The following is a 12631-nucleotide window of genomic DNA, read 5'->3' as shown; positions in this document are numbered from 1 at the left end:
AGAGTTATGTCCCGTTTAGTGCATCAGGCCACACCTTCAAAATGTTGGTAACCAATTACAGACAAACGGTAAATGATAACCAAAAACAAACCCATAAGTTTTATTTGGGTTCATCTAAATATATTTTGTTCCACGTTTGGTGAAGATTCAATGAAATATGTTCCAGGCGCAAATGGGCATGGCCTACATCAGTCAAATCAGCTCCATCCAAGGAACACACTGAGCAAATACTGTTTTGGTACGCCTCACGGTTCATGAGTTATTAGCCAAAACATAAAACACGTAAAAACTGACCACATGGTGGCGCTATTGGTCCCATGTTTTAATATATTAAGCGTTTCCACATGGGACACCTGCCCATAAAACATTCCTCCTATAGACTTTCCATTATAAATTTTAATGCTTTAAAAAATTATATAAAATCACTGTAATATGCTACAAAGAAGAAAAGTGATAGCGTAAATGTCCTTAAAGAGCATTTTGATATTTGTTTCTTTCCTGGTTTCTGAGTATGCAGAAGTAATTAGTGATCGAAAAAACATACGGAAGAAGAATAAATAAAAGAATAATAGCATGAATGTTAACAAGCTGATGATTTGTATGTTGTTGACTAGAGGAATGTAAACAAACTGTCAGAACAAGTTGATCCTGTGGACCAGATTCTCTACCTCATCCTCAGGGAAATTTTTGTGGTCAAAACAATTTGTCAAGGCATCCTTAAGTGAACTGGCACAACATATCAAATGAATGATTGCTTAAAAAAGGCACACAAGCCCTCATGGTTTTGAGAAACTCCAAATTCATGTCTACATGACATTCATATGTTCAGTGTAATACATACAGTATGAACATAGGCAGCAAGAGAGAGAACCTATATCACATTTACTTTATTTCAAACACCAGACAGACTTAGGCTGCATTCACACAAAATCCAGCAATGCAGCACCTTCCTGCAGGGTTGTATGAAGGTGTGGGCATGTCACTACATGGCCCATTTGTGTGACGTCATGCTGTGAACTTTAACCCCAACCCACCCCAATTCCAGAAGGTGGCGGTAATGCACCTAGAAGCTGTTTGCCAACTGCCATTAAGCAAGAAAAAGAAGAAGAACTTTAACGTGGATGTATGAAGAGAACTAGATAAAGTGTTGAAGGCGGGGCCTCATTCATTTCTATGAAAGTTGCTCAGTGGTGCATGAAGCCAAAAAAGCCACTTCCCACTGTAAAGAAATTACCCAGATGAATGCATACTGGCTAACTTCCAGTTTAGACCTCCGGCTAACTTTTATGTGGTTAAAATAATTCAATCATGCGGCTCCTCTAGACTTTCCAAATGTTATTGGACCGAATGGATCAAATTCTGATAGTGAAACAAGTCATTTCATAGGGGTTGTGGTTATTGAAGATTTTTGTTGGGAGTATTTTATCTTCAATAGATGGCAAGTAGAGCAACAGGTATTACAGGAATAAAAGGAAGTATGACTTTCAGCAAAGGTCCTGTTTTTGTCACAGTTTAGACTTTTTAAGATTTTTGGAATTTGTTCTCCCTCCTTGAGTGACTCTGTATTCTTTGTTTCAAGAGGAGCTTCTTGGTTCACCAATGAGCCAAGTGGCCAAGTCAAGTGAAAGTGCTTGTGAGTGTAGTGAATGTCAAACACAAAAATAACCAACAACAGTCACTGCTTCTGAGAATGTAAGCATTTAGTATACTTCAGTGAAATGAAGCAGGGTTTGCTGTGTCATCCTCCTTCCTGACTCTGTACTGGCTGTAACATAGCATCTGTGCATCCACCATGTGATTTCTGTGTCTTCACACAGGCCTGTGGAAGTTCAGACTCCTTGTGAGGCTCCTGTTGAGGAGAATTAACCCTGAGGACACCCTTAGGTCCTAGCTGACAAAAATGCCACATTGCTGTTAAAGTGTGAAACTTTCTCTGGGTGGAGCTCATCACGGAGCATTCTGATCACCTGAAACTGTTCACAGTAAAGGAGAATGAAAAAAAATACACATCCAAAATACCTTCACATGATGTGAATGATAAGAAAGAATAAAAGTAACTAAGAAAATAAACAAATCACAAATCAAATTACTCAAATGTATGCATAATGTAATGTGTAGGTGATAAAGAACAACGTCAGTGTGTTTTTAGAGAGCTCAACTAAAGGCAGGAGTGTGTGTGGACAACTCAGTGTGTCTCTTAACATCCAGCTTGTCTATGTGAAAAGTATGTAGATGTTTAATGTCTGTGCTGATTTAACTGACAATGATCAGTAATACGGTATATTTCATCTATTTTGCATTTAGATGATAGACTGTCAAGCAGTGTTGTAGTCGAGTCACTAAGTCTCGAGTCCGAGCTGAGTCTCAAGTCCCCAGTGTTCCAGTCCGAGTCCAAGTCCGAGTCACCAAAGAAGAGTGCGAGATCGAGTCTGAGTCGAGTCCCCATTATCTGAGTCCGAGTCCAAGTCATCAAGGTTGAGTCTGAGTCAAGTTCTAAGATGGACTCCAGTGCTCCACTCTGGCGTGGTCCAAGAGCTGACATACAAATAAAAAAGGTGTACATTAAACAAAAATGACACAGCTGTCATATTAATATTAATAATGCACCAATTACAGTTTTCTTGGCCAGAGTGGCCAATTGATTTCCAATTTTTTAAAAGTCCGACCTACTGATTCTGATTTTTGGTGATTCTGATTTCCATAATGAGAATTAAATAAATTTTTTTCTTTTTTTGTTGGACTCAAAGGTATTACAAATTGCAAGCTTTGTGTCTTCTTCACTCATGCTAAAGAACTTCCATACCAACAACGTGTGTGTGTGTGTGTGTGTGTGTGTGTGTGTGGCTGTGTGTGTGGCTGTGTGTGTGGCTGTGTGTGTGGCTGTGGCTTTCTGTGCGCGACATGCATGTTGTGTGTGTGTAGCTACACTGTCTGTGCTGCAGCTGCTGCTGTGTGCGTGATGTGAACCATAGTGTGGCTATGTGCAGGAAATTTGATGGCAAAAAATTGAATATATATTACTTCTTTATCAATAAACAAGTTCAAGTCCTCGTCTTCAACTTCCGAGTTGAAATGCGGTCAATGCTTGAATCCAAGTCCAAGTCATCAGTGCTCAAGTCTGAGACAAGTCACGAGTCCCGAAAATCAGGGCTGGAGTCGGCCGAGTCCTGGACTTGAGTACTACAACACTGCTGTCGAGACACATTGAGGTAGTGTTTCTGGAATCACCCCAGCAAAAAATTCAGCAGACTTTGCTTCTCCTGTCAGCCAAGCAAACATGCTCCCAAACATACCTTCCCTCTCTAAGCTTCTGTATTTTTTCACTGTAGTTTGTGAAAAAAACGAAAACTAACAATGAACTGGCCCTACTCACAGGTACTAACAAACACAAACATTTGATTTAGACAAATACATAATTCAGTTCAGTGGTTCTCCTGTTGAACTTGTGTAATCAATGACCTTGCGCAGTGCAGCACAGATTTTGACCTGTTTTTTTCTGTTTTGTTCATGGTAGAGTAGCAATCAACCTGTTTCACAGCTGAAATATTGACTCATAGCATGAAAAAACACAGGTGTAAATAATATCACAACGGCTCATTACATCCAGGTATTCCGGCCTCTGTGCATGCTTGCTGTCTGACATGACCTATGATGACATGTAAATGGAACTAAGTCACAATCGAGGTCCATAATTACACCTGTGCTTTCTGTGCTCTGACAAGTCAAAATGTCTGCCGTGAAAAAGTTCTATAAACATGTGTTCACACCCCCTCACAGCCACCATAAAACTCTTCAAACTGTTTTTTTTACAACTTGGTGAGAAAACCCACAAAAGTTTTCAATTTTAAGTGAAACTGAATAACTTCACATTGTTACATTACATTAAAATATAAGGGCTTAATCTTCACAATCTGGTAAACCTGGAGAGAAATCTATTGAGTGACATTACAACCTGCTGGCATCTTACTCTTCTCTTTAGATTATGTGGCTGTGTTTTGGGCCCCATTTACACCTGGTCACAACAATCAACGCATGATCTGTGTCTGGATACAATATCCGGATTTCACACCTCATTATCTCCATTCTGCCCGCATTGTGATTGGATCTTAACATGCTAATCTGTTAGGTGGGGCTAACAATGTGTTCTACATGCATTAAGACCTCACATTAACATGCGGTTTCCTTTAGCCAGTTACATTACCCTGATACAGATCACATGTTAATACAAGGTGTAAATAAGGTGATAATTTCAATATATTAACAGTTTGACAATTACAAATTATCTAACACATTTTGAGCATTATCTGCACAATTTTTGAAAACAACAGAAAAACTTGTCAGACAGGAATAATCATTCTGTCTCTTTGACAGCTCCCCTTGTCAGAGTTGATCAACAGGTAAATCTAGAACATAACTCTCAGTTGTCACAGCTCAGTATGTGGGCCTGGCTCTTATTAAGTCATATTGGATGTCGAAGTTGTGTCTGAATGTGTCTCAGCAGAAGACACAATCTTCATAACAAACAGGAGTCGCTATTTTTGTCCCCGCTGGAGAAAGAGATAAGCTGTGAATCTTTATGGCTGCTTGAGCCAGGAGTAGGTGAGCTAGATGAACCAGCTGGCCTGGGCTTCACTCCACTGACCCCGTGTGTCTAAAATGAAGTCATTTTCTCTGTAGATGGAAGGGCTGCAGCATGAGAAAGTGAATTCTCCGAATATTCAATTCAAATAAGTTCTGCCATGACTGAAAGTTTCCCATTTCTACAGTACATTGTGTCAAGAAAACAGCAGTTATACCAGTCTGAAATGTTAGTTTTATCATTTTTATGTAACACAATCTAAAACACAAGAGTGCACCAAAATTAAGTACATAATAAGAGATGATGCAAAGTGATATTTACTGGTGTTAACTGAGTAACTTTTTTCTCAGTTGAGCTTCAAAACCCTGTTCATGTTAACAGCTGGTTTCAAAGATGTTTCTGTCAGAAACAGAACAAGATTTGATTTTTACTATGATTTTTACCCCTTTGTAAGAGATTTTGTTGTTCCTTATCTGATTTTCAGGGATTTTCCTTCAGAGCAGAATTAAACTTGCGTACTGATGATGGGACTGAAAGCTAGTCTTCTAAGACAAGGATATATGGGATGGGGCTGGACTTTACTGGACAGTTGTTTGTTGTTGCTATTATGTTGTTGAGTCTTAATGTATGTTAATATGGGTTTTAAAATATTATGCATACTTCTTCCTTGAAATACAGACAATTAATCAAAAATGACTCTTTTGTCACTCACAAGAGTCCAAAAAGGATGATATTTTTATTCATGTGTGGGTGTGCACCATTACTACCAACATATGGTACTTATCACTTTTTATAAAGTGTATAGATTTTTTTGCCTTTTGTGTACATGTGTGTTACATCTTACATACATACACACACACACACACACACACACACACACACACACACACACACCACTTCACACAAACTGAGTCATAAGTCAGAGTCATAAGTTAGAAACTGGTTCATTCTGGTTTGACTTTGAATCCTCTGTGATGTGGTGTCAAAGGCACCAGGCTATAGTGAACATGTGCAAGATAAATTGACTGCTGTCACGCTTATCACCAAGCTACCACACTAAAACACCTCTTATCTGTTACATCTAAAATTTTCTGTTTTAGTGTGTATATTATATCTTTTTTTCATCTATAGTTCATCTATGTGAAAGAAGCTAAATCAATCCTGTTGGCCGAAATCTCAACTCCGAGGGAGACGAATGTTACATCCAAAGTCATCAAAGTGGATAATATGAGTATGATGACTATTTTTCATATTTTATGGACATTGCATCCCAACAGTGCATAGTTAAAAAGAAAGAATGTGGGGGAATTAAATGGCTCTGATGGCTCTGGAGGAATTGAGGAGCTGAAATGTTCTTTTCAAATACTTTGATCTTCATTTGACTATTTTAGACAGGTGCATTAGATTATCAGCACGGTTGTCAATTTGTTTTAGTATTGTCATGGTTTTATATAAAGGGTAGAATGCAGATGAGTGTAATAGAGTCAACAGAGGAAAGATCATGCATAAGAAACATAATGAACCAGATTCAAATTGTTGGCATCTTGAGTATGTGGTACTGCACAGTTTGTACTGCAGTGTGCTTAGACCCAAGAACAACACATTGACTTGACGCTCATCTGCCTAGAAGAGGCACGATCTCAACTGAGACATGTTAAGTTCAGTGCTCACTTCTTACTGGCAAAGTACTTCACAGGTGATCTCTCATCTTACACTGAAGCACAAGCATTCACCAGTTGTTGTGACATACAGAGTTGTTGAATGAGAGGTTAAGTGTTACTGATACAATCCTCAGCCTTGATTTTCCTCCTGCCAGTGTGAGGATTAAAGCCTGTTCTCAAATCCGTTTAGTGTTAAAGCAGGTTTTCTCTTTCAGGTCGGGGTCATTGCGACAGCATCACTTTCCAGCTAATGACCTCCCAATTTAGAACATCAACAATGACACCACACCCTTCAGTTACCCTAAAGATGTGCACACCCTTCTTTATTCTTTGTAGCCGATATAGAAGTGTGATTGCCACTGACTTGTTTAAAACTCCGTAATGCCATCTCCATCCTACTCCATCTAGTCAGAGGTGTTCACACTGCAGCTTAATGTGACACACACCTTATGAATTCTATTCTGCAAAATGCTTTGTGAGTGATGCATTTTCTGTCACTCACCTGAGGTACTGCTATGATTTCAATCAAAGTTGACAATGAGTCACAACAATGGAAAGAAAAAGAAATGTTTCATATATGTCATTAAAATGTACTGGGAACAACAAGAATAGAAACCAAATAACAGTATGTGTGGTGTATTTTGGTAAACAACAACAAAAATCAACAACAAAATTTCAGTTAATCAATGGAATTGTATTAATCAGTGAATATGCCTTTGGAGGTGAAACAAATCTGTGCTTTGGCAGAGGATTCAATCTTTATGAATTTTGGGACAGATTTGTACCACTGACCATTTGTGAACTGTCTTGACTTTCGCTGACTTTTGAGGTAAAAATGAAAAATGATGTTCAAAGTGGAGGAAGCATTGTATTATAATATGCTGTGTTGCTCCATCAAATGTGCCAAATGAGACACAATGCCAGTAGAGCTTTCCTATTTGTGTCTATTTTGCCATGAACATTAGTAGCTACAACCTGCCCAACATGCAAGTAGTCAGAACAACACCAAGCTGTCAGCATCACCTGTGTTGCTTCACCACTGGCTGTTACAACCGGGTACTAATGCAGCTCGTAAGCATCCTTACATCCTATCACTAATATTTCCTGAAAAAGACCAACTATGACCTGAAGTTTGGCGCTGAGCATCAAGGCCTCTAGTGTGAAAGTGGCCTTCGTACATAACCGGGACCCCCACCCCCACCCATCAAACACACACACACAGAAAGTGGTCCTTGAGTCAAGGCCAGCATTGGAAAGCAGAGCGGCTGAGAAAGCGGCTGGTTGCCCCCAGTGATTATGGTGGAGAAAAGACCCCGCCCTCCACCCCGCTTTGCTAAGATAACAGGCCCGTTGTTGGACGTAGGACCCAAACAAAGACAACCCTGTCCCTCTCCTCTTGCTCACCCTACTCACTCTATCTGCATCTGAGCTTTGATTTCCTCTGTGGTTGGCCAACAGGTATCTCTAACCCAAAGATACCTGAACCTCTCTCCATCCTGAGTCCCTCTCCTCCCTGTACAGCCCACATAATCCCGAGGACACAGAATTGGCTCATTAGGGAAATTTTATATGGTGGGAGTAGTCTGATGAGATCAAAGGGAATCAGGTTGATCCAAGACCTGGAGGTAAAAAGCCATGACTTTGTTGAACTTCAAGGGAAATACTGTATGTTCTTACATCCTGAGACTACATTTTGAGCTGCAGTTTATTCAAAACAGGAGTTATGTTTTTGTTAGTTGCACCGGCACCATTAAATCCTCTACCTAGGAACACAGGAAACTGTTGTAAAAAAACTCTTAATAGATGGCTTTGGGTTTCCCTGTTGGCTTTTTTTAAACTCAAATGTGGAAATATTAAGGAGACTGATACCACAGGTTTAATGATTTGTGCCTACTTAAATGGAATACAAAGGGAGATGAACATTAATCAAGTCAATACTATTAGCTGTGTCTGTCTGTAACTTTTTTTCTCTCTCTCTCTTACTCCATCAGGATGGCATTATCTCAGTCAAGGACATCGACCTGGTGATGTCAGAGGGACTAGGAATGCGCTACGCCTTCATTGGTCCCATGGAAACGATGCATCTCAATGCACCTGAAGGTAATGTTCCTACTTTGATCTTTTTGCACACACAAGCAGTAGGTCACCTCTCAAAACACCTCCTGAAGCTTTTCTTCTTGAGCAATTTTTTTCTTTTATTTGAGTGAGAGAAATGTTTACTAAAAAGAGGAATATGTAAAAACTTGAGTAAAAGTTTGAAGTCATTTTTCAAAATCTACAGATACTAGATATTTCTTCACAGATATAGAGGACATTTTCGCATATATACTTTTTTGTATGTCTGTAATATAAAAAGATGGGAAAAGGGAAATAATTCAGATTGATTTCCCCAAACTACATCATAAAGAGAACAAAGTACAAGTATTATAAAAGTATAATCACTGGTTACACACACACAATTACAACTGTCCAGTTTCTATTCCAGCACACAAGGAGAAAGCACAAATACTGTAACAGATGTGATTTATATTATAGAAAATACGGTATGTGAGTCAAAACATACCTAAGTATTAGCTCACAAAATACTCAAAACATACACATGAGCTGCTAACTAACAGCACTGACACGACTTCACTCAGAAGACCAGTAGTTATATAAAGATGTGAGAGAGGTCACATGTATCAATGCTACATACATGTACTGTACGTATTGTGGCATTCATGGATGTGTCAGAGAGAGAGTGAGAGTGAAACCACAGAGAGGTGGAGAATATCAAAGGGGAGTGTGAAACCCAGAGCGTAACCCTGACTGTGTACACATACAGAAAAGGGACGCTTTGGCTGAACAAAGCAGTCTTTTGATGGGTAGCGATGAATGCACTCCCTCACACCAGTAATCCAAAACTCACAGAGCCCACATTACGGACTTCAACTCTACTCTAACTCTACCTGTAGTTACAGTGCTCAAGCTTTCTGATGATTCTATTTTTTCAGCTCAGGAAATAGTAGTATGATGGTGTTCTCGGAAGATTTCTAAGACCTTCTCCTGTCCTGACTTCCCGTCCTTAAATCATTCCAATCAGATACTGGAGCACTCAGGCTCTCTGTCTCTGCCTGAATGACTTTACTTTTTCAAACATTGTGCTTGTACAGGAGAGCATTATCCTTAAAAGGAATATTCCACTGAAAACCTACTGCCTGTAGTCTTGAAGGTGGGTCATAACAGTTACAATTAATTTAAATGGTGAGTTTCACAGCCAAAAAAGCATCATAATGTGCATAGAAACGTATGCAGTATAATCCACTATGTCTAAAAACTCATATTCATATTTAGGTTATAGCTTCTTAACTTGCTACATTCATTTTGAAACATATATTTACCAGTATAATTACCATCAGCCTGTCACATTTTGATCCACTGGATTTGATTTCCTTGATTGTGATACATGAAATACAAACATTTAGGAGGAAAGCCAGACATCTGCAGTAAAAGAGGAACTGAAAAGCAAGAAAAAAGCAGATGGCTTGAAATGACACTTGTATCTTCCTCCCACGCGCAGTCTGTGTGAGGGTTTGGTTGAAGGTAGATGGTACTTATCACACTGTTGTGTCATATATAGTGTGCCCCACTAAGTTTCACGTAAACATTCGAAGTTCACCGTGAGGATAAAACATGATGTAGGAAAAAGATTTTGAATTTTCCAGCTAAATCTTTGTCGCGCATTTTGTATAAACTTTATCCAAGTAACTACAGTAAAAGAAAAGACTGAAAGCCTTTGCAATCATTTTTCAGTTTCTGTGACCAAATCATTTACTAGAGTCACTCTTTTAAATCTTTAGTGTGAAACTTCATTTTGGTGACACCCTCTGACTTTTCTAATTAAAGAGCTGATTTGAAAAAGTTTGAGTATTACTTCAAAGATCTAGTCCACATCTCCTGTGTCTCTTATCACAGGAATGTCAACAAACTATACCGCTGGCCCTCTTTATGATCTGCTTTGACTAATCATTGGTTCTTCTAGAGCCAGTGTGTTGCCTCATAGATCATTAGCTGTGTGTTGTCATTTTCTTTTTACTTCCAAACAACCACAGTATTGAAGGATGTTTATATAAAAGTACTAGAATTTTCGAAAGTCATCCACTATCAGTCACAGTAATTTTCTGCCATTACAACAAACAAATGAGACCCTCAATCTAACTTAATGGTAGTGAGCCCAATACTTAACTGTTATTGATCTTTTAAAGAAGAGCTGCACTGTAGACGGCCAGGAGGACAAAGTTGGATTTATAGAAACTGTCTAAGTTTTCAAAAACATGAATTGCTAATTGTGCCACTTCTAAAGGAAGTCAGAAAGAAAATCATTCATTAGTCAAAATGTATGTTGCCTGCATTGCAAATAAGTCATTACAGATTAGTCAATGAGAGCAATGAGAATAACACCAAGGAATCACGCTGAGAATTAGATTAAGAAAAGAGAGAAAGACCTGAGAGTTATTTAGAAAGCCCTCTACATGCACTCTCAGCAGAGAAGAGTTCTCATTTGAGAGTGACTGATGTCACAGTTTCATTGAACCCAGAACCATAAATTTGATTTAATGAACACATTTTGTAGTTTTTCTCAGTGTGTCTTTGTGCTGTCAACACATTCAAAGGACAGGGACTGATTTAGATGTAATTTAATGCTGGAAACATTAACTACAGACAAAACAATGTTTTTTTAAAGGTTGCATATTGGGAAAAATACCCTATATGCATGGTATTGAAGCTTTGAGATGCAATAAATGCAACCAGTCATTGCATCATTGCTTCTGTGGGTGTATTTTCATGTTTTCATCTCAGTATAAGGCTACAATTATATAGTAGTTACAACCACACCTGGGTCCATTCACTTATACAGCATAAAACCCAGAGAAGCATGTTCCAGCCTACAACTGCAAGTGCAAGATGGATGTAACAAAAGATAACACTATTATCCCACACTAATTCAGTCACAAGAAATTTAAAACAATTAATATCTTGGAAGACGCTTGTTGTTATGTTAAATCAAAATTCTTGTATTTTCACACCTCCTACAATATGTTCCTCACTGTTTACCTGCGGAGAATTCTTAACACGAAAGGACAGCTTTGGCTCATGGCTCATGTTTTCAGTCCTTGCCTTCCCCATCTGATCAGCTGTCCTCCCACAGGTTTAGAGGACTATATGAAGCGGTATGGACAAGGCATACAGAGGGTCCTGACCTCCTTTGGGCCTGTGCCAGACTTCTTCGGTGAGGGAGCGAAGGGCATCGTTAATGTAAGTATGATGGCAAAAGAGCCCGTCCGTTTACTGAAATTTCACAGAAGACAACTGGTGGTCCTGTCAAGACACTGAGCTGTACACGTTCACTTACAGTAACCTGCAATGTAAAAATGTAAAATGTAACCGTATTCATTTATCTAGATCAACAACATATAATCAAAACAGATAGTTGCCTCATTTATAATTTCCTCACACTGATTCCATCGATGAAGACAATGTTTGTTTATGCTGCCTTTAGTTCTGCATGACTGAAAGTCAAGCATTCCTTCTCACCCCTGCGCCATATACCTCCCCGCTAAGTAAGCATTACCTAGTCACATGCTATCACAGGCTGTTAAAATGTTAGCCACAGAAGGTCATCATATGAGGACACCCTGAGCCAGAGCAATAAATAGTTGTGAGCTGGTTTAAAGGACAAATAGCAGTCAATCTGGTTTTCTGGTGTTTTTAGCCTTGCTTAGAAAACTTTTAAGTTTAAGCTTTTTCTCACATATGTTTCCCTCTCTGCTGTCTACAGGAGATGTGTGAGCTGATTCCCAGTGACCAGAAGCATCTGTCGGATAGGAAGGAGAGGAGGGATCAGCTTCTCATGGGTCTAGCCAAGCTGAAGAACAACAACTAGGATCAACATGCACTGCACAAAATCATGAACGTTTCTAATTACGACTGTTGACTTAGGCTAGGAATCCTTTAAACAATTCATTTCATTATTATCAGTATCACATATAACCTCCGCCAGACGGTTTTTACCTTTTAGTTTGTTTTTATGCCAGTCAACACACAAAAGAAACTTCATTGAAAATAAAAAAACACAAAAAGGACAAGTGGAGGAATTTCTGATATGATTTGACATAAAAGACATTAAATGTAAGACACGCCAGCACAAACATACTGTACATACAAGTCTACAACTTGACCTCAAGACTTGACTTGACTCACATTGTGGTAATTAATAGTTACATAAATGTTAATTAAGTCTGTGAAAAATGTGTTTTGATAAATGAAACCAATGTGATCATACATTGAAACCATGCTTTTAAAGGAAAATAAAACTGTGAAGTCAAATACTCACCTCATATTTCAGCATTTA

The 12631-nt window shown here is 38.8% G+C and overlaps 1 protein-coding gene across 2 annotated transcripts in view; it reads left to right on the top strand.

Moving 5' to 3' along the window:
• The window catches only part of cryl1 (crystallin, lambda 1), a 26241-nt gene extending 13610 nt beyond the window's left edge, over window positions 1-12631 (top strand). For both annotated transcript variants that reach the window (XM_044365697.1, XM_044365696.1), the window contains 3 exons: window positions 8232-8340; window positions 11429-11535; window positions 12059-12631. In XM_044365697.1, coding sequence (XP_044221632.1) covers window positions 8232-8340; window positions 11429-11535; window positions 12059-12163 — 321 coding nt within the window. In that variant the 3' untranslated portion in view covers window positions 12164-12631. The remainder of the gene's footprint in view (window positions 1-8231; window positions 8341-11428; window positions 11536-12058) is intronic.

Source organism: Thunnus albacares, chromosome 11 (genome assembly GCF_914725855.1).
Source record: "Thunnus albacares chromosome 11, fThuAlb1.1, whole genome shotgun sequence".
NCBI lineage: Eukaryota > Metazoa > Chordata > Actinopteri > Scombriformes > Scombridae > Thunnus > Thunnus albacares.
The sequence above is the reverse complement of the archived record's forward strand: the minus strand, read 5'-3'. Positions and strand labels throughout refer to the sequence as shown.